The sequence below is a fragment of the Capsicum annuum genome, chromosome 8, assembly GCF_002878395.1.
Source record: "Capsicum annuum cultivar UCD-10X-F1 chromosome 8, UCD10Xv1.1, whole genome shotgun sequence".
NCBI classification, from domain to species: domain Eukaryota; kingdom Viridiplantae; phylum Streptophyta; class Magnoliopsida; order Solanales; family Solanaceae; genus Capsicum; species Capsicum annuum.
Window position 1 is genome coordinate 173,591,523 of NC_061118.1, and position 21,348 is coordinate 173,612,870.

The following is a 21,348-nucleotide window of genomic DNA, read 5'->3' on the forward strand; positions in this document are numbered from 1 at the left end:
GATTACTTATAATAATTAATTAAAGATAATGATTTATAATAATTAATTAGGGGTGATAGACCCATATTTATATGAAACAAAATAGCATTAGCCATTTTTTCATTCCTCTCCCTTCTCTATTCATTTCATCTTTGTATTTTCATTTTTTTTCCTTGGATACGTTGCAGAATGGCAAATATCTCTCCTCTTAGTTAAAAAATGGGAACCAATACATATTATGCAATTTATATATTGAAGGGACTTTTTCAATCCAAATAAAACTTTAATAGTCTTTAATTAGTTTATCTAATTTATCCCCTAAAAAAACATAAAATTGAGTAATCCTCCTTTTAATATATATATATATATATATATATATATATATATATATATATATATATATATATATATATATATATAGATATATTTTATTTTTTGCAAGAATGTTTTCATATTTGAAGAATTGAAAAATGTTTATTTCCTTATTTCTAATTTGTTTGGGTGTAATGTTTAAGGAGAAATGAGGGAGTATTGGAAAAACCACGAAAATGTGAAAAAGAATGGTACTGAGGATCTCATAAGTAGGTTGCCCAAACAATGGTAGAAAGTACTTTGTGATTACCCATTTACCAAAAAGTATCGGAATTAATAATGAAATAAATTTACAAATGAAGGGCAAAAAGTGGCTATAAAAAGGGACCACGAATACTACTGCAGTGACTCATTTGGAATAAACTAAATACACATGCGTTTACAGTCAATTTAACATAGTTGAGTGCGTAAGAATAATATAAAAAAAATATAATGTATTAGTAATCTTTGTATTGTGCTTGCATTAGTTATATTTGTATTTTTTTATATAGTATTTGATTTGATGCATTAAAAACAATATAAATATCCTCCATAAAAAAGGATGCAGAAATTTTTTAAGGAATAATTGTGTATATAATCATGAAAGTGCATATATTAGATTCATTGCATTACTAATATCATTGATTTTAAGGTATTAATAATATATAATTTAATATACAATAGAGCATATAATTATATTAGTTATATATAAACTAAAAATATATCAAACAAGATGCTAATAATATATAAAATTAATACATATATTATTATTTTTAATTTACTCTAGCAAATGACTCCTAGAAGCACAAACGATGGGGTGTGTACTTTTGCTCAAACTCTTGTATAATAATGAGAATTTGGTTATGTGATCAGATAGATTACGTATTTAAGTCTTGAACATAGTCATCCATAAAAATACAATAAGACCTTTCCATTTTTATTTTTTTTTAAAAATAAAAGTGATCCAGAAAGAAAAGAAATGAAAGTGGTTAATTAACGGGTGAAGTCTTTTTTTTTTTTAAAAAAAAAAGAAAAAAAAGGAAAAAAAAGTAGTGATGCAGCAATATTGTAGAATAAGAAAAAGGAGGGATGTGATAGAGAGATTTATTAATGGTGGTTGAAAGAATGATGGTGGCATTGTGTACGGGTTGCAGTCCAAGTTGTTGGTTTCTGTTGAATTCCTCCACAATATCCCCTCGCCGCCCTAATATCAGTATCAGTAGTAACAATAAAGCAGGAGGATTCCCTCTTCTGTTAAACAAAAAGAGAGAGAATGAATCTTGTATAGGTATTAGGGCTCTACCTGCCGCACGCTCCGACGACAATATTAGTACTACTACAGTCGTCGATGATAGTGATAATCTGCAAGACAACACGGCGATAATATCCGCTTGCTTTGTTGGCCTCTTCACCGGTATCAGTGTCGTCCTTTTCAACTATGCGGTCCACGAAATACGCGAATTCTGTTGGGATGGACGAGACGCCTCATGGTTAAGGGAGCAGCCCCTTCCCCTCATTTGGCAACGTGTAATCTTAGTACCTGCTTCTGGTGGTCTCATTGTCAGCTTTCTCAACGCTTTCCGAACCACACTCCAGGACCAAAAAAACTGGACATCATCCGTCTTGAAACCACTTTTAAAGACAATCGCTGCTTGTGTCACTCTAGGAACTGGCAATTCCTTAGGACCAGAAGGCCCTAGTGTTGAAATTGGTGCATCCGTTGCCAAAGGAATTGGGGCTCTGCTCGATAAACCTGCTCAGAGAAAGCTATCTCTCAAGGCTGCTGGATCAGCTGCTGGAATCTCTTCTGGTTTTCTTCCTTCTCCAACTATATACTATATTCTTATATTTTTGTGTAGCCTTCCTGTACAAAGGGTGAACCCCTTAAGCACTACAATACCAATAAATAGACCTTTCTCCCCAGAGTAGCAGTAAAATTCTACAGAGGTGACCCAACAGTTAGGCAGCTTACTTCTTGATTTCGGGGGGAGCTGCAATATCAGCTATAATTAGCACATTAATTTTCAGTGCCTACGTTCTGCCTAGTACTATGATATGTTTCTGAAGGTTTGTCTAACCAGTTCCTTTTTCTTTATCTTCAAACTGTTCCCTGTCAATAAAATTGAGCCAGACAACTTCTTGGTTCTCGCAAGCTAATATTTTTTCCTGGCTTACTCTATAGGAGAAGTAAAATTTTCCAAAAATCCTTGAGCTGGAAATGAAAAATGAACTCAAAGTGTAATATTAGGTCACTGTCAGATGCAAAATACTCAAATTGAAGGTTAGGTAAGAAAAGTGAGTGTACATTGATATACTCTCCCTTAGGTGAGAATCCAATCACTTACCAGCAGCGTATGGACCTAAAATACCAGTGAACTTTCACAACGTATCAAAAGTTCAACAAACAAAAAACTGACTAGTCCTAAAATGTTATTTCATGTGTATATGCACAAGGTTTGACCTTACCATACATGCATTGTTAACGTTCTTTGTCTTTCTAATTCATCAGATATAATCAATCGTCATTGTAAGTTCTTATAATGTCTATGATTATCTTTATCTTTAGTGACAAATGACATTTACGCCAACCACATAGTTAAGTTGCTTGAAGTCTCTTCCAATTATGTAGTAGTAGGCTATTGAAACATAGATGATTTATGGGGTAGAGAGGTTGTTTCGATAGACCCTTGGCTCATGAAAAATATTTACAGAACAGGTTTGAAAAATACAAGGACGAAGACGCTATGATGAAAAAATTAAGGAAAGAAAAATATTGACATTGGAAATAGTAAATATAATCAAAGTGAAAGAAACAACAGTAGTACTACAATTGACGGATAAGATAATGATTGAATAATAATAATACTGGTAAGAAGAGGAGGGAGCAAATAAGGTGCTCTAAACCAGGACCATGCCCATACCAAAAAGAGAGAAATCCCTCGACTACCTACTAACCTTCTACCCTAATCCTCGACCTCCGTGATCTCTTAGGGTCATTTCTCAGTGAGCTTAAGGTGTGCCATATCCTGTCTAATCACCTTTCCCAAATTCTTACTCGGTCTACCTCTACCTCTTCTTAGCCTATCACTGCCAATCTCTCGCACTCCTCATTGGGGCATTTGCTCTTCTTTTCACATGCCCGAAGCATCTCAGCCTCCCTTCCGATCTTGTCCACCTCGGAGGCAATTCCCATCTGCCCTTTATATCCTTGTTCCTTATCTTGTCTCTCCTGGTATGCAGTACATCCATCTAAACATCCTCAATTTTGCTACTAGATAGAATAGACTGCCCATCAACTAGTTGCTAATGTAATGAGTCCAATCACTGCTACTCCATCTTTGTTGAGTCACTTAATGAAGTAGTACCTCTATTAATAGAACACTTTTTGGGTGTTTCTACTTTCTTCAATATGCTCTATGCCTATCTCACTTCTCCTTTGCACTGTGAGAGCTTGAACTTGGTGAGTCTGCAGGAATGATGTCTTGATGGAAGATGACCATTCTTTCCCTGTCTTAGATAATGCTTCTTGCATTGCCATTAATATATTATACATTTAATAAAATATTTGCTGTTATTCTAGAACAATACAGAGCTGTTTCTAGATGGTGATTTCACATCAATAGTCCAAAACTGAATGAAATGGTTCACAATTGTCGAGTCGATCTGTTCTAAGGAAGATCAATACCAAAGGTCTTTTCTGTTTATTAGAAGATTAGAAATCCTTTTAGAGGCAAAGATTTTATGGACTTAATTCAGAATATTTGTAGCATTGCTGAGAAAGAAAGAGAAAAAAGTATGGAAGTTGATTGAATTTAGTATCCAAAAAACAAAGGAAGGAATGTCACCTAATGCAATCTCATCTTAGGAAGCTTTGCAGGAAAGAAAAAAGCATGAGTGATAAAAGTTGTGAACTATTTCTTTTTCTGGATCAGTCATTGTGACCTATTTCTTTGTCATTATTCATAGCTAATAAGCTAATGTAGTTCCTGTTCTATGGTTGTTTTGATTTGTTGGTGGTTGTTCAATGAACATTTTCTTCTTTTATCTGTTGGAAGCATCTTCAGTCTTGCAGGAATTCATTTTCTGGAAATATTTTACTTCTTGTTCTGCTAATTATTTCCTGTAATAATTTTTCAGTCACTTTATCTCCATGATTAAACTGTTTGTATCACTTTGAGACTCTTCTTGTTTTCTACTTAAAGGATTTAATGCTGCTGTTGCGGGTTGTTTCTTTGCTGTGGAATCTGTGTTATGGCCATCACCTGCAGAGTCCTCCTCGTCCTTGATAAATACGACTTCAATGGTTATTCTCAGTGCCGTTATAGCTTCTGTAGTCTCAGAAATTGGTCTTGGCTCGGAACCTGCATTTGCAGTCCCAGCGTATGATTTTCGTACACCTACGGGTAATTTTGAACTTGTTCCCTCAAATTTGCATCTTAAATATATTTTGTACAACTTACAGCAACAACCAGTGCTGTTAAAAGCCATCTTCGTCGCTTAAAGGAATGAAGCGATCTGAAGCTAGGGATGATCGCTTCATAGGTGAAGTCATGCGCTTCAAAGAAATGTGTGCCTCAAACAATGATGTGCACACTGATCCAAACAAGAAGCGGTTGATTCTTTGAATATCAACTTTGAGGACTTGGACTAATGTCTGCATTATTGTATGTTAGATGCTGAAAATAGTTTTTTCAATTGCAATTCGATTCCTATAATACTAAATTCATATATGTTTGACATTTGTGCGTTCACTTCAAAGAAGTGTGCACTTTACTCTTGCCTTTTGCTTTATGCCTCACGGACCTTGTCACTTTTGCATTTTTTCGTTCTTAAAAACACTGCATAAGTTAGTTAGGATCGGCTACACAAATCATCACTATCCATTTCACTCCATTTAGTCATAGTCCCAATTAATTCGAATATTCAATACTTCGGTATCCCTAGCGTCAGAGGTTCTCTACATTTTCAACCCAGTGTAATCCCATAAGTGGGTCCGTATGCAGCCTTACCCCTGCCCTTTTTTGGAAATTGGTAACTGTATTAGATAACAAAACAATACATGAGTTGTACTGAAACCATATATTCAAAGGATCTCCAAAATCTACTGTTCTATCACTAGATTGAATCTAAAGCCTCAATGATAGAAACAATTTCGTTTGGGGAATAATAGATTACACCAAAAACATTGCGGTATAATTCAATTTATGCTGTACCTTCTGAATACTACTCTCTGAACTAAGTCAAACTTGGCCCATCCGCCACATCCCAAAGGAAATTTCTTTGATCTTTTCCAACTTTTTAGTGACCGAAGTTGGAGCAAGAAATAAAGACAAGTTTTAATTGAGGATGCTCGGACGAATGCTCTTATATGCACTTCTTTCTCGTCTTTGGACAAATATCTTTTCTACCACCCGGCTAATTTCTTCTCGACCCTCTGAATAACGAATTCCACACTGTATAATCCTTGTTCGAAGCTAGGTACTCCAAGATATGCAGTTGGAAGAGCCCTAACCCGACATTTCAAGACCCGAGCAAGCGATCGAATGTCATCCACCTCCCTAGCAGGAATAATCTCACATTTTCTCAAATTAATTTTAAGTCCCGAGTCCGCCTGAAACCAAGTGATGATTTGTCTTAAATAATCCATTTGGGTCTCAATTGCATTAAAAAAAAAACCATGGTATCATCCGCAAACAACAAGAGAGGCACTGGTATTGTCTCTCCACCCCCAGCTGCCCGTTGAAACCCTTCAAATAGCGCCAAAGCCATCTCTATCCATCATCTTTCTTAGAGCTTACATGACTACAATAATCACCATCAGTGATCGAGGATCCCTTGTCTCAAACCTTTCGAACTCCCCCAAAAATATCACTTGGGTCACTGTTCACCAACACAGAAATGCAAAACTTGATCGATTTCCTCCACTTCTCCCCAAAGCCCCATTTCAAGCATAATGGAATCTAGGAATTTCCAATTCACATGATTGTATGCCTTTTCAAGATCTTGTACATTGTACAAGACACCTGGCACCCCTTGCTTTCTTCTTGAATCTACCACTTTGTTTGCCACTTACCTGCATCCAAATCTGTCTGCTTCCATAAAAGCATTCTCTGAGGTAGAATCAGTCTCACCCAACACCTTCTTAAGTCTAATGAAAAGCACCTTAACAATAATCTTATAGATGCTTCCCACTAGACTAATAGGTTTATCATCCTTCATGCTCGTAGCTGCCTCCCGTTTAGGGATGATAACAATGAATGAGACATTCAAACTCTTTTCTAACTAACCAGTATCTTGGAATTCAGCATTAGTGTTGATACGCTCAAGATACACCCTATTTTAGATAAATCGCCATCGTATGCATTTATAGTTTTTTTTGATAAGGTAGGTATATTTCAGTCATAAACAAGGCCGAGTTTGCCATATACAAAGGAAAAAAACAAAAAGTAAAGAATCTACAAAATCTGGTTCTCTACAAAGTTCACCCATTCTTCTATACAACTCGGAATATTATGGGTGCACCAAAAGTAAATGAGAGACCGGAAGCTATTTCTCACCTGAGAAAAACTAGACTCTACCCCCTCAAAAGCTCTCCTATTTATCTCCAACCAAACAACCCACATCAACACAAGAGGGACCAAATTCCAAGCATTACGTCTTCTCCTAATCCCTCTTCTCCAGCAAAACATTAAATCTTTCACATTTTTTGGCATTATCCAGGAAACTCCATACCACCGAAGCATATCCCACCATAATCTCATGGTGAAGACACAATGAATGAGAAGATGATCCAATTCTTCCCCAGTCTCTTTACACATGAAACATCAGTTGACACAAACAACCTTATGCTTTCAAAGATTTTCCGCCGTTAAAATCATGTCTCTAATAGCTAGCCAAGAGAAAAAAACACCCTCACCTCAGCACCGGCACTATCCAAATTACATTGCATGAAAACACGACCTCCTCTCTAGATAGGAGTTTCTCATAGAAAGATTTAACAGAGTAAACTTCATTGTTCCCCAAACTCCATTATAAAGAATCAGGTCCATCCATCGAGTTGACTTGCCTGTGAAGGGTGACCATCAACATTTGGAGTTTGGTCACCTCCTAATCATGGAAATGCCTTCTAAATCTCAAGCAGGGGCGGCTTTTACCTAAAGCTGGTGAAGCAACAGCTTTAGGCCCCCAAATTAGGGGGGCCCATATTTTTATCATGCCCACATATTTAGACTTAATATTTTAATAAAATATTGACTTTTTCATGATTAAAAAAATAAACATAAAATCACAAGAAAAGATCTTTTAGATTTATCCGTTGGATAGGAAGGTCAAAAGTTGTTTGCTCATTTAATGACTTTGCTTTTTACCTTTTTTTAACTTGGAAAATATTTGGAAGATTGAACACTTTTTTTTCTTCTATTTCTTTAGGCTTCTTTTTCCTTATATATAGAACAAATTTTTTTAAACCTTTTTCATTAAGAATTTTATTTACGTACTCCATTGTTTCACTTACTCAAAAAGTGCAAAATTCTATTATTTCTATCAAGAGTTGGAAAATATTGTTACATATTGATTTAAAAAAATATCACTTGTTGCTCTTTTTCAAATTTCAAGTTCCGAAAGAAGTATATCAAAGCAGTCACAACATATCGTGGAATCCATTCTTCAAATTTCTAATCAGGTTTCATCATTTCATAGTCTAATTTTATTTTTAAATTTTATTTATATTTGTTATTTGTATTGTAGGTAGTTTTAATTATTTTGTTTAAAATTTAAATATGTCAACTAGAAAATATGAATCCGGTCATTCAAAACTCAAAAGGAGGAGAGAAATCGATAATCTAACAACATCTCAAAAAGGAGCTCTTGATAAATTCTTTACAAACAATAAAAAAACAACAACTTGAAAATATAGGAGAGGGTTCTCTAAATGAACAAGTCACTAACTTTGTTGAGTTAGATGATAATAAAGTTCAAGAAGAAGAAATTGTTGAGAAATCCGATTCCGACAAAGATTCTCAAGAAAATAAAGAACTTTTGAATGAGTTAAATAGTTGCACTTCCAAAAATATATATGATCCATGTCAATGGGCTAATATCAATACAATGTTGAGAGATTTATTAGTAGAAAAGGGACCAATTAGAATCACCGACCTAGATTTTCCTAAGGAGAAACTCGCTCCTTTTTGAAATGTTATTAGATTATCGATTTATCTCCTCCTTTTGAGTTTTGAATGGCCGGATTCATATTTTCTAGTTGACATATTTAAATTTTAAACAAAATAATTAAAACTACCTACAATACAAATAACAAATATAACAACAACAACAACAAACCCAGTGTATTCCCACATAGTGAGGTCTGGGGAGGGTAAGATATACGTAGTCCATACCTCTACCTCTAAAGAAGTAGAAAGGCTGTTTCCGATAGACCCCCGGCTAGAATATGAAATGATGCAATCTGATTAGAAATTTGAAGAATAGATTCCACGATATGTTGTGACTGCTTTGATATACTTCTTTCGGAACTTGAAATTTGAAAAAGAGCAACAAGTGATATTTGTTAAATCAATACGTAACAATATTTTCCAACTCTTGTTAGAAATAATAGAATTTTGCACTTTTTGAGCAAGTGAAACAATGGAGTAAATAAATAAAATTCTTAATGAAAAAGGTTTAAAAAAATCTGTTCTATATATAAGGAAAAAGAAGCCTAAAGAAAAGAAGAAGGAAAAGTGTTCAATCTTCCAAATATTTTCCAAGAAAAAGAAGGTAAAAAGCAAAGTCATTAAATGAGCAAACAACTTTTGACCTTCCTATCCAACGGATAAAAAAGATCTTTTCTTGTGATTTTATGTTTACTTTTTTATCATGAAAAAGTCAATATTTTACTAAAATATATAGGCATGATAAAAATATGAGCCCCCTAATTTGGGGGCCTAAAGCTGTTGCTTCACTAGCTTGAAATAGATAGGCGAGTCCTAGGATCAGCTATGAAAACGTTCAAGAATGATATTAACTTAAAGGATTCTAGAACTTACTCAATAATGAATAGTAATCGTGCACGCATAAGCATAACAAGGGTTGTAATCAAAAACAGGAAGACTCACTGACAAGATCCAAGTTACCAATACAAAACCAATAATGAAGATAAAAATATTCAAAACACGAGAAAGAAAGCTTATCAATCTCTATGGTTAACAAAGTGTCTCTGTCACCTCTTTCTACAAGAGGCTTTTGGTGAGAGCGGAGGGTAGTTTTCCTCATGATTCAGCCTGTATTCCCAAGGTGTCGAGGAAGATGTGCTTCTTCACTTGGTTAGTTGCTAGAGATGTGATTTTGACGACATAGAATAATAAGAAATGAAAGGTTGTCGGCATAAGTTGGTGTTTCCTTTGTAAGAAGGCAGGCGAGGACGTGGATCACATTCTACTTCATTGCAAACTAGCCCTGAGGTTATTGTGGGTAATTTTCGATGGTCTGGTATTTCTTGGACTATGCCAAGATCCATGAAGGTGTTGCTGTTCAACTGAAAGAGTGGAGTTTGGAGAAAAAATCACAAGGCATAGAGTGTTACTCCTCTTGCTTTAATGTGGGTCATTTGGAAAGAGAGAAATAGCCGAGCTTTTGAAGGGGTGGAGATGAGCTTTGCTCAACTAAAGAGTAGTCTCTGATCTCTTATTTTCTTTTGGTGCTCCCATGTAGTTTCTATTTGTATAGAGGATCGGGTGGCATTTGGAGAGAGCCATATTCAATGAAATTTTTTACTTGATCTGAAAAATGATAATTGAAATATGTCTAAAACTTAAAAGATCTGCAGAAGCATATGGTTGTAGCAGAATTTAAATCCTATAATCAATGGCGTATCTAACACTCAGTTCTAAATTTGGAGAAGGGATGGGGCTGAGATTATGGCATGATGCGTCGGTATGTCATAGCCCACTAAAAATTGAGTTCCCAGATTTATACATTTTGCCTCATTTGACGCTCCAGTTGCACAACAGATGCCAAACTAGGTGAAACATCTTCTTCCGAATGAATTTGAGGATTGAGAGATAGAGAGACCGATTCAGTTGCAATGAAGATTCAAGGGCTTAATATCATTCAGGAAGCGCCAAGTTCCATTAGATAAAACAACAGATGGATGAACACTACTCTATTAAGTTCGCTGCAAGTTGTTCTCAGCTTTCTTTTCTCAGCATACATTTTAGCTATGGGAAGTGGGAACTTGTTTAATAGAGCATAGTGGTTGTTTTTGTGTCTGCATCAGAAGAAGCTTCCGAGCTGATATGACAGAAAACTCAACAGGGAGAATAGAAGACTCTGTCTTTTGGGTTTTTTGGTGGTAAAATAATAAATGCTTCGAAGAGGAGGTAAAACGTGTTAATAGACTTGGGACCTATTTGGCACTTTATCTGAAAATTATTGTTTGGGCATGAAATTCCAACTTGAAGCTATATTTGGAATTTGGAGAATATCGGAGACCTTGTTTTCGCTTTTTTCACTTTCATTACTTTTTCCTTTTCAACTTGTCCCCCCTTTTTTTTTTTTTTTTTAATTTAAATGACGCTATTTAAATTATATTTCATGTTTCTAGGAAAAGTACATTCAAATAACCAAATATTAATTGCAAAACTTATAACCAAACACAACTCTATTTTCAACTCCAACTTCAAAAATTTCTAATAAAGTGAAAAAATATTTGTAATAGTATGTATTTAGCTCTTATATGGGGGATCTAATCAATGAATTATGTAACTATCTATTTTGCGATATTATTCTTTAAGCACAAATTTGATTGTATGCTTCAGGTAACTTAGAGGTGTTTGAATTAACTTATTTTTAAGTGTTTTTGACTTTTAAGCACCTTTTTTTTTATAGTTTTGGTGGTGTTTGAGAAAACTAAAAAGTGCTTTAAGCACTCATTTTTTTGCCAAAAAAGTGAACAAATAAGACAAAAGTCAAAAGTTGGGCATTGCCAACTTATGACTTTTAGCTTTTAGCTTATAAGTTCCTTTTTACAAGCCAATTCAAATGCCCTCTTAGTTAAGTTGGGTGATTTTGCTAGGTTTTAGAAATTGTGGGGTATAAATCATATTTACAAAAAGTGCATTTAAATTCCAAAAAATTCTTTGCAAAAAGTATGGTTAGACACAACTCCAACTCTAACTTTAAAAGTTTCAAATAAAGTGAAAAATATTTGGTTTTCATGGCCAAACGCTCACTTAGATTACATATTTGTTTTGTTGGCTTTTCGGTATGGAAATATATTCTTGAATTTGTGGACTGAAAATTAACCTAAATGAAGATCGGAATGAAAACATGTTCTTTTCGTTTTTGTTTTTTCCTTTTACGTGAAAACTTTAATAACTCTTGTGCTAGAATTTGCATATCCAACCTAAAACTTTAAGGCAATGGGTGGAGTAGCCAAGTGCATTTGAACTCCAGGTAAGACCTTACACAACAAATGAGCGACAAGTGTAGCATTCTCCAACACCCTTCGACACATGTTACCCAGTTCCAGAGTTTATAGGTGAATTTAATTGATCCTTTTGCCTTTTTTTGTTGTTGTTTTGTTTGAAGTAGAGAAAGAGCAGGCTCAACGGCATTGCGTCTGGCATAAAGGGAGATAGTGTAGGCTCATTTGGATAATGATTGGACTTACATGCTACTACAATGTTAGTGGCAGAATAGACAAGCCTAGAGTGATAAAAGATGAAGAGAGAAAGCAGTTGTGCTAATGGGCTCACTAAGTTTGGCTCTGATATCGTGTAAAAGAATTCGAGTATCCAACCCACACCCTTGAAGCAAAGGATGGAGTAGCCCAGGACCATTTAAACTACTTTGGAAACCCTTACAAACCAATGCAGTAACTTTCTCTAACAAACCTATCTTCTTATATATCAATGCTTATTTCCTGACTATGGCTTTTCCACAAGTTAGCATCAAATCAAAGTGAAGTGATCTATGATGAAGCCATAGGAAGCTTCCTCTGAAGTAAATAACTAACAAATACAAGGAATGTTATCCCCATATAGCCGGAATGTTCCCAAAACACAATAAATTAGTCCCAGGACTTATCATTAACATGTTCCTCTCTTATTTTAGGCGATTTGGAAGGTCAATCAAGGTATAAATTCTTTTTTTAAGTGGTTAAAACTTCAACCAAATATATAAATTCATTGTAATTACTCATCCAGAATTATTTATCTAAGGAATTTTCAGATCACTGGTGAACAAAAGAGTAAAATATTTTGGCTACAGCATTATCATACCTTACTAGAAGGAGATAGCATTTTTTTCCTTTTATTATTGTTCTTTTTTTCAACGGGGTTTGAGTGGTCTTCTACCATGTGATATCACCTTAGACTCACATTTCTGTCCTTGGTATTACTTAGTGTGGTTACTGTGGTAATTCCAAATGTGTTTTGAACTCTTTTTTGGCATGTAGAATTGTGTTAATTGTTCGTCTCCGTTTCAGAATTGCCACTTTATCTTCTGCTGGGCATCTTTTGTGGCTTAGTTTCAGTGGCATTATCAAGCTGTACATCATTTATGCTGCAAATAGTGGAAAATATCCAAACAACCAGCGGTGTCCCAAAATCAGCTTTTCCTGTGCTGGGTGGTCTTCTGGTTGGGCTGGTAGCTTTAGCATATCCTGAAATCCTTTACCGGGGTTTTGAGAATGTTGACGTTTTGCTAGAATCTCGCCCACTAGTGAAAGGCCTCTCTGCTGATCTGTTGCTCCAGCTTGTAGCTGTCAAAATAGTAACAACTTCATTATGCCGAGCCTCTGGATTGGTTGGAGGCTACTATGCTCCATCTCTATTTATTGGTGCTGCTACTGGAACTGCTTATGGGAAAATTGTTAGCTACATTATCTCTCATGCTGATCCAATCTTTCATCTTTCCATCCTGGAAGTTGCATCCCCACAAGCATATGGCCTGGTATGAATTTGCCTTTTGTCCGAAGTAGTGCTACATGGCTGGATAAGTGAGCATTTATTATTAAAAAAAAGTAATAAGAGGAGTGCAAGGGAATCTAGTACCCAAATCTACGTATTTCCCCTCTTCCGTCTTTTACATCTGAAATTCAAGGTCAGTTTATCTCTACCTTGCATCTCCATCTGGAATATTTTTCAGACCTCTCACAGGTTATTTGAAAACTGGCCTGAACTTCCCTTGCCGGAAGTGTCTCATCTTTCACCAATCACTCTCCACCTCACGCTCCCACACTCCTTACCATTACATCCACAATTACACCCTTTTATACCCACCTAGACGATGGCCATTTAACTCAAGTGGTTCATCCCCCTTACTTTCCATGATATATGATCTTGCTATACATTCATGATTCAAGATGATGCTTAAAAGGTATATGACCATGTGAGCGTTTTTATATGACTTCATACGAGGTTGATGTTCAAAAGACATATGACCATTTGAATCCATTTGAACATCAACGTCACATAAAATTCCAAGCAAACATCTTAAACCAGATTCAATGGGTTTATCTCCAATCAGGCAAACATCTAAAATCTGTCTCCCTTGAATGAATGTATCCAATTTTAATTAGAGCACTCCAGCATAAATATTTCTAATGTTACCGATTAGACTAATTGATTTGAACTGCCTTCTTATTGTAATAATGTATGAAGAGTTTAAGTTTACCAAAGGTGGCCGAATAAGTCACGTCACCATAATTTCTTTTTCAAATAGTGTTCTAGCATCCATGGAAGAGTGCTGTCGTAAATCCATCTGAATCCCGTGGGTTATCATTTATTTCCACAAGATTTAAGTACATAGGAACTAGTTGGTTTTAGGTTGTTGTGGGTTAAGGTTAGATTGTCTTATCTTTCTTCTCTATTAGATGGTCAAATTGGGAATTCCTTGATCCTATCACTTATAAAATAAAAACATGATGGTCCTTCTGATCACCGAAACTTCTCTTTTCCTCCTCCTTTTCTCGATCTTTTTCCAACATAGCCTACAGCAACCACCTGCGACCCCAACCCTGAAAACCCAGACCCAGAAAGTCTTCCATGTGCATGCACACCCCACCAGAACCCCTCAAATACCGACACCACGCATGTCACCCGCAGAAAGTCTTCCACGCGCGTGCACGCGCCACCAGAACCCCTCAAATACCGACACCACGCGTGTCACGCGCCGGCGCGTGACATCCTCCCCTGTCGGAATTTCAATTTTTTTATTTTATATTTTCAAACCTTGTCTTTCCGGTAGGTCGCCTGAGAACTACCATCCCTCTCAACTTTTCTCGGCTATCTCATTCTGTGATAGTTGGTTCTCTTCTCTCTTATTTTAGCTCTTCCCTCAATAGTTATGGGGGAGAACAGAATATACTTCAATGCTGGTTTCAAACTTTATGATATCACTAGATGGAACTCCAATGGAATAATCTGGTATGAATGGGTGGGGAGGAGTCGAAGAATGATGAGATCTACAGTCAACAGTAAGGTGATGGAGCAGATTTACTTCTGGTTAAGAGAAGCATCAACTGATCAGAAAAAGAACATTAGAAGATGGAAGTTGGCTGACAAAAAAGAAGAGTACTTTTGTACGAAACATAACGAACATGGGAGGTACATGAGTATCATCTCTTTAAATGCTGGGGGAAGATCTGTTATCATCATTTCAGAACCAGTACTGAATGCTGGTTGGTGTGACATAGCATTTAAGATCGAGGATTTCATTAAATCCTCCAAAAGACAGGCTCCAACAAATCTTTCAAGAATAACCCAACTCAACTATCCATACGCTAAAGCTCTACGAGATAGCAAATGGATTGCTAAGGACCATCATGAGGCTACCACTTCACATAAACAGGAGGTTGGTCTATTGAACAGATGTCTCGCTGGGTTTTTGGAAAAGGTAAGCAAAGAAAAGCCATCTTTATCTGAGATAAGAAGATGGTCGTCGGTCAAGTGGAAGAAGACCTTCGGGGTGAACATTTATGAGCTATACGGAGACATGTTCCTGTTTGAATTTCCCAACAGATTCATGGCGGAACAGACGATACAAGGTCAATGGAAGTGGAAAAATATAGCTTTCAACTTAGAATGGTGGTGCCCGGTGACAGGATGTGTTCTAAATTCCTCGAAAACCCAAGAAACTTGGATCAAAGTGGTGGGAGTCCCCCTACACCTCTGGTCGCATCAGGCTTTCGTAGAAATTGGTCGAATATGTGGCGGATGGGTTGCTACGGAAGAAGACACTGAACTGAAGAATCATATGAAGTGGGCAAGAATTTTGGTAGCTAACGACGGAAGAAATATACCAAAAGAGGTGAAAATCTCGAGAGGAGGGATCAATTATTATTTTCCGATATGGGTGGAAAGTAAAGTGAGGTTCGAAGAGTCGCCGAAAAAAATTTGCAAACCCATCAGAGAAGACAGTCCCACAATACGCAGTTCAAGCCTCAGACCAGCAGGTATTGCAGAACTTCTGCTACCACTGCGACTCATCAAAGAAGCACGTGGGGGAGGGTCTGTTGACAGCTGCTAGTTCGAACGACAAATCTCCACGTGAGTGTCACATGAATCACATAATGCAGTCCAACACTGGGCCTTTCTAGGCCCAACATAAGCGAGTTTAATGATAAAGAGGAAGATAGGCCTGATCCAGCAAGCTTTGTTATTTTTAACAAAATAACAAGCCCAGCTCAGATGATTATAAACAATAATCTTTCTGGTGGGCTTACTCCTAAAGAATTAAAATCTCACATCTCCGTTTCAGTCGTGCAAGCATCAGAACAGAGAATAGCGCAGGAAATTACAGTGCTGAATTCTATTGGGAATTTGATAGAAGAACCCTTGCAAGCCATAGAGGAGACAAATATTCAAGAAGCCACAAGAGGAGATTTGAACATGAGAACACTCGTAAAAACTGGAGTATCAGATCACAGGGGAGGGATTTCCATTGAAGACTGGGAGATTGAAGATGCAGAACCACTGCATATATAGGAACAACAACTTCTTGTACAAAAAGAGAAGGAGGTCTCTGCATGGGTAAAAAATACCTTGCTTAAATTGTGGAAATTACTGGGGGTTGATTTTCAAGGACATGAGGAAGAAGCCATGGAATTACTACTGCAAGTGGACAGCTCCAGACAAGCAAGATGCCAGGAATCTGCAATGGTATGTAAAAAGATAAAACATAAAGGCTCTAAAGAACTTAAAAATTTCGTGGCGTTTGATGTAAAGTTCAAGAGTGGTGGGAGTAGAGATAAGGGGAGAAATACCCGGACTATCTCATGATGCGATTCAAACTAGTATCATGGAATGTAAGGGGTTTGAACAGCAGGGACAAAAAAAGGATTGTAAAGAGCATAATGGGGGACTGGAAAGCTGATATCATATGTGTACAGGAGACAAAATTAGAGGGGGATTTCGCAGGTCTGATAATCAACTATGCGGGAAAGATGTATTAAAATGGCATTTTTAGAGGCTAGTGGGACTAGAGGAGGAATTTTATTATTATGGGATAGTAGAGTATGGAAGGGGGAAATGCTAGAGGTAGGGACTGACACTCTCACCTGTAAATTTGAAGCACAATTGCAGGACTTCAACTGCCATATAACAGGAGTGTATGCTCCTAACTGTTGCAAGGAAAGAAGAATGGTATGGGAGGAGATCGACTATATCAGAGGTCTATTTGAAGGACCATGGGCTGTTTGTGGGGACTTCAATGTGGATAGATATACCTCTGAGAAAAGAAGTTGTACTAGAAGAACAAAGGGCATGAGGGATTTTTCTGACCTGATTGAAGATATGAATTTAATTGATTTTCAATTAGAAAATGCTAGCTACACATGGTTCAAAGGGGATAATCAAAGAATAGCCTCAAGAATTGATAGGATTTTGGTATCCCAAGAGTGAGATGACTTTTTCAGTAATCTCAAGCAAGTTGCCCTTCAAAGATTAGTGTCAGATCATTCTCCAATTGCTATTGAAGGTGGTTCCTGGAAGAACAAGAGTTATTTCAAGTTTGAGAATTGGTGGTTAAATACCGAAGGCTTCATGGAAAAAGTAAAGGAGTGGTGGAGTTCTTTTAACTATTATGGTAGGCCCAATTTTATCTTGGCTTCCAAGTTAAAAGCCCTAATGAGAATTGGTGGTTAAATACCGAAGGCTTCATGGAAAAAGTAAAGGAGTGGTGGAGTTCTTTTAACTATTATGGTAGGCCCGATTTTATCTTGGCTTCCAAGTTAAAAGCCCTAAAATATAAATTAAAAGTGGAGCAGAAGTCAGCAGGGAAACTTGGGGCAACAAAGGAGGGGCCTACTAGAGATATTGGCATCTCTGGAAAGCATTGCTATAGGCAGAGTTCTAACAGCAGAAGAATCAGTGGAAAAGTGGACAAGGCAACTGTTCTCATGAAATTTGAGGATTTGATTAAGAATGAAGAAATATCATGAAGACAAAGATCTAGATCCTTGTGGCAGAAAGAAGGGGATAAGAACACCAAATTTTTCCAAAAGATGGCTAATGCACATAAGAGATACAATAATATTGATCAACTTCTAATTCAGGGGAGCCTAGTCCAGGATCCAGTAAGGATTCAAGAGGAAATTGTGAGTTTCTATTAGAAGTTATATTCTGAGGAAGTAAAGTGGAGACCTGCCAGTAATTTCACAAATTGTCCAAGCTGACAATGGAGGAAATGGAAGATTTAGAAAAGAATTTTGAAGAAAATGAGGTGTTGAGTTGCTTAAAGCAATGTGCAATAGACAAAATACCTGGCCCAGACGGTTTCACTATGGGGTTTTTCATCAAATGTTGGGATGTGGTGAAACATGATATTATGCAGACCTTTCAGAAGTTCCACGAGCAAGAAAGGTTTGAAAGAAGCTTTAATGCTACTTTCATAACTTTGATCCCTAAGAAGAAAGGTGCTAAAGAATTAAGGGACTTTAGACCTATCAGCCTGATAGGTAGCATATATAAACTTTTCTCTAAAGTGCTCAGAGAAAGATTAAAAAAAATGATGGCAAAGCTTGTGGATTCTCAACAACTGGCTTTCATTCAAGGAAGGCAAATTATGGATGCTGCCCTCATAGCCAATGAGGCGGTTGACTCCAGGCTGAGTTCGAAAAAACCAGAAATTCTATGCAAACTTGACATTGAAAAAGCTTATGATCATGTCAATTGAGGATTTCTTATGAGTTTGCTAGAGAAGATGGGATTTGGGTACAAATGGAGACAATGGATCTACTACTGCATCTCAACAATAAACCTTTCAGTCATTATAAATGGCTCTCCAACAAGTTTCTTTAGCGCACAAAGAGTGTTGAGACAAGGTGACCCCCTGTCACCATTTTTGTTCATACTTGTAATGGAGGGACTCAACAACATGATCAAGATCGCAAATAGAGAAGGCTGGTTAAGGGGTTTTGAAGTTGCTAGAACTGGAAGGGGAACTCTGGAGATAACACATCTGCAGTATGCAGATGACACTTATTTTTTGTGATGCGAAAGAGGAACAACTCAGAATTTTGACGTTGATATTAGTCATTTTTTAAGGGATGTCAGGTCTACATTGGAGGAAAACTTTCCCTATCTGGTCAATGCTGTGCCAACCATAGAAATGTTGAAGGCGGTTTTAGGGGGTGAAGTAGGTAATCTGCCTACCATTTACCTTGGTTTGCCTCTAGGAGCAAAGTCCAAGTCTTTGGATATTTGGAATGGGGTGATTGAGAAATGCGAGAAGAAGTTAGCAAGATGGAAATCTCAATACCTTTCTCTGGGTGGCCGACTGACTGATTATTTCTGTGGTTGATGCACTTCCAACATATATGATGTCTTTATTTCCTGTACCAACAGGAATCATCAATAGGTTGGATAGCATCAGCAGGAAATTTCTATGGCAAGGAAACAAAGAAAAGAAGGGATATCATTTAGTCAAATGGAAGGCAGTGACCACTGAGAAGAAAAATGGGGGTTTGGGAATCAAGAACTTGAAGAATCAAAGTAAAGCCCTCAGAATGAAATGGCTCTGGAAGTATGCTAATGAAAATCAGAACCTATGGAGCAATGTCATCAAGAACAAATATGAGGAAGATGATAACTGGATGACAAAGAAAGTCACTACTCCTTATGGTGTCAGCATATGAAAGTCGATCAGAAGGTTATGGGATGAATTCAAAGTCAACACCAAGATTGAAGTGGTAGATGGGGCTAAAACTAATTTTTGGAAGAATGATTGGCATGAAGCAGGCAAGATGGAAATTTTATTCCCAGACATATACAGTCTAGTTGTACATCAGCAAAGCACAATAGCTGAATTGTGGACGCCTCAAGGGTGGAATTTTGAGTTCAGGAGAAATTTCAATGATTGGGAAATTCCCAGAGTTACAGATTTTTTCAACACCATTAATCAGTTTAATGGCCTGAAGACGGGACAAGACATTCTTAAATGGCAAGGGAATAGCAAAGGGACTTTCAGAGTAAATAAAACTTACAGGAAACTTAACCAGACAAACCAGCAGTTACTCAGATGGCCCTGGAAACTTATTTGGAAAGCTTAAAATCCCACACAAAGCAGCATGCGTTGTTTGATTAATGGCAAAGGAATCTGTACTGACTCAAGATAACCTGATGAAGAAGGGAATCCCATTGTGCTCTAGGTGTTTTTTCTGTGGGGAAACTAAAGTAACAGTGGTCCATCTCTTTATACACTATAAGGTCACTAGTCAACTGTGGTGAATATTTCTCAATCTAAAAAATATAGCATGGACTATGCCTAGGAAAATTACAGAGACTCTAAACAGCTGGGAAGAAGCAGGAGTTCATGCCAAGAACAAGAACATTGGAGAATAGTTCCCGCTGCTATTTGGTGGACAATCTGGAAGGAGCGGAACCTTAGAGTTTTTGAGAATGTAGAGAACAGTATGTTGCAAGTAAAGTTGAACTGCATTCTGACTTTATGTTTTTGGTGTAATCAGATATACTCTAATGACACTGTCTCTATCATTGATGTCTTAGACTTATTATAGGGATAAGATAGTAGATTTAGAGCTTTTGTAAATATGGTTTCAGTGCAACCCATGTATTGTTTTAATGAAATAGAAACAATTACCAATTTCCAAAAAAAAAAAAACATGGTAGCAATAATAGCAAGGAATCATATGTATAGGAGAGTCGTAGAGATCGGGTTGTTTAGAAAGTTTTATGGTATGTGTTTGAGGTGAGCTCAATGTGATATGCCAGTTACATAAGCATGCTAAACACCCATCAATATTCTTTTGCCATGTTATTTTTTTTCCTGTTCTGGTTAGAAGATCATTTACATACTCAGGTCAATGTTATCCTACTATTACACCTCAGATTTATGGGTTTATGATGGAAAATGTGAGTTGAGCCTATCTTCAAGGAATGGTTTAACCATGTGGACCTTGCAAGTTACAAAAAAAAAAATTGGTTAAAGATTAGAGGCTAAAGAAAGATTAAATGGTTACCGGCAAATATAGAAGGACGCTTATGCAAATATTATACTGGGCAGCCCGATGCACTAAAGCTCCCGCTACGCACTGGGTCTGGGGAAGGGCCTGACCACAAGGATCTATTGTACGCAGTCGTAACCCACATTCTTCAAGAGGTTGTTTTCATGGCTTGAACCCATCACATGGCAGCAACTTTACCAGTTAGAGTAAGGTCTGATGATTGGATGATCAATGAAAGAAAATCTGCAAGAACATTACCCTTTTCTTTCAAGTGCTTGACTTGAAACTTGTAGGGAGAGAACCATAGCCCAAAAATGAAACTAACACAACTCTTATTGTCAAACCTTTGTTGAATAACTTGTCTTTGCGCATCTCAATATTATTCTTTTTGTGTCTTTATTTCTTGCACGGATTCAGAGCCAAGCCCATGTCTATTTTGGTTTTTCCAATGTTGAGCCTACAGGTTATGTTAGCCCATGCTCTAGTTAACTAGACCTGGGGTGTCACGACCCGAGCCGAGGCCCTAGCCATGACGAGCATTCCGAACCATGAAGGCC

The 21,348-nt window shown here is 36.9% G+C and overlaps 1 protein-coding gene across 4 annotated transcripts in view; it reads left to right on the top strand.

Moving 5' to 3' along the window:
• The first annotated feature begins 1,205 nt into the window (after positions 1–1,205).
• LOC107840657 (chloride channel protein CLC-e) overlaps positions 1,206–21,348 on the top strand; it is a 30,368-nt gene continuing 10,225 nt past the window's right edge. For 3 of the 4 annotated variants that reach the window (XM_016684588.2, XM_016684590.2, XM_016684591.2), the window contains exons 1-3: positions 1,342–2,140; positions 4,533–4,733; positions 12,812–13,278. In XM_016684588.2, the coding sequence (XP_016540074.1) occupies positions 1,441–2,140; positions 4,533–4,733; positions 12,812–13,278 (1,368 nt within the window). In that variant the 5' untranslated portion in view covers positions 1,342–1,440. Of the gene's footprint in view, positions 2,141–4,532; positions 4,734–12,811; positions 13,279–21,348 lie in introns of all 4 variants that reach the window. The other variant, XM_016684589.2, reaches the window with a different exon arrangement.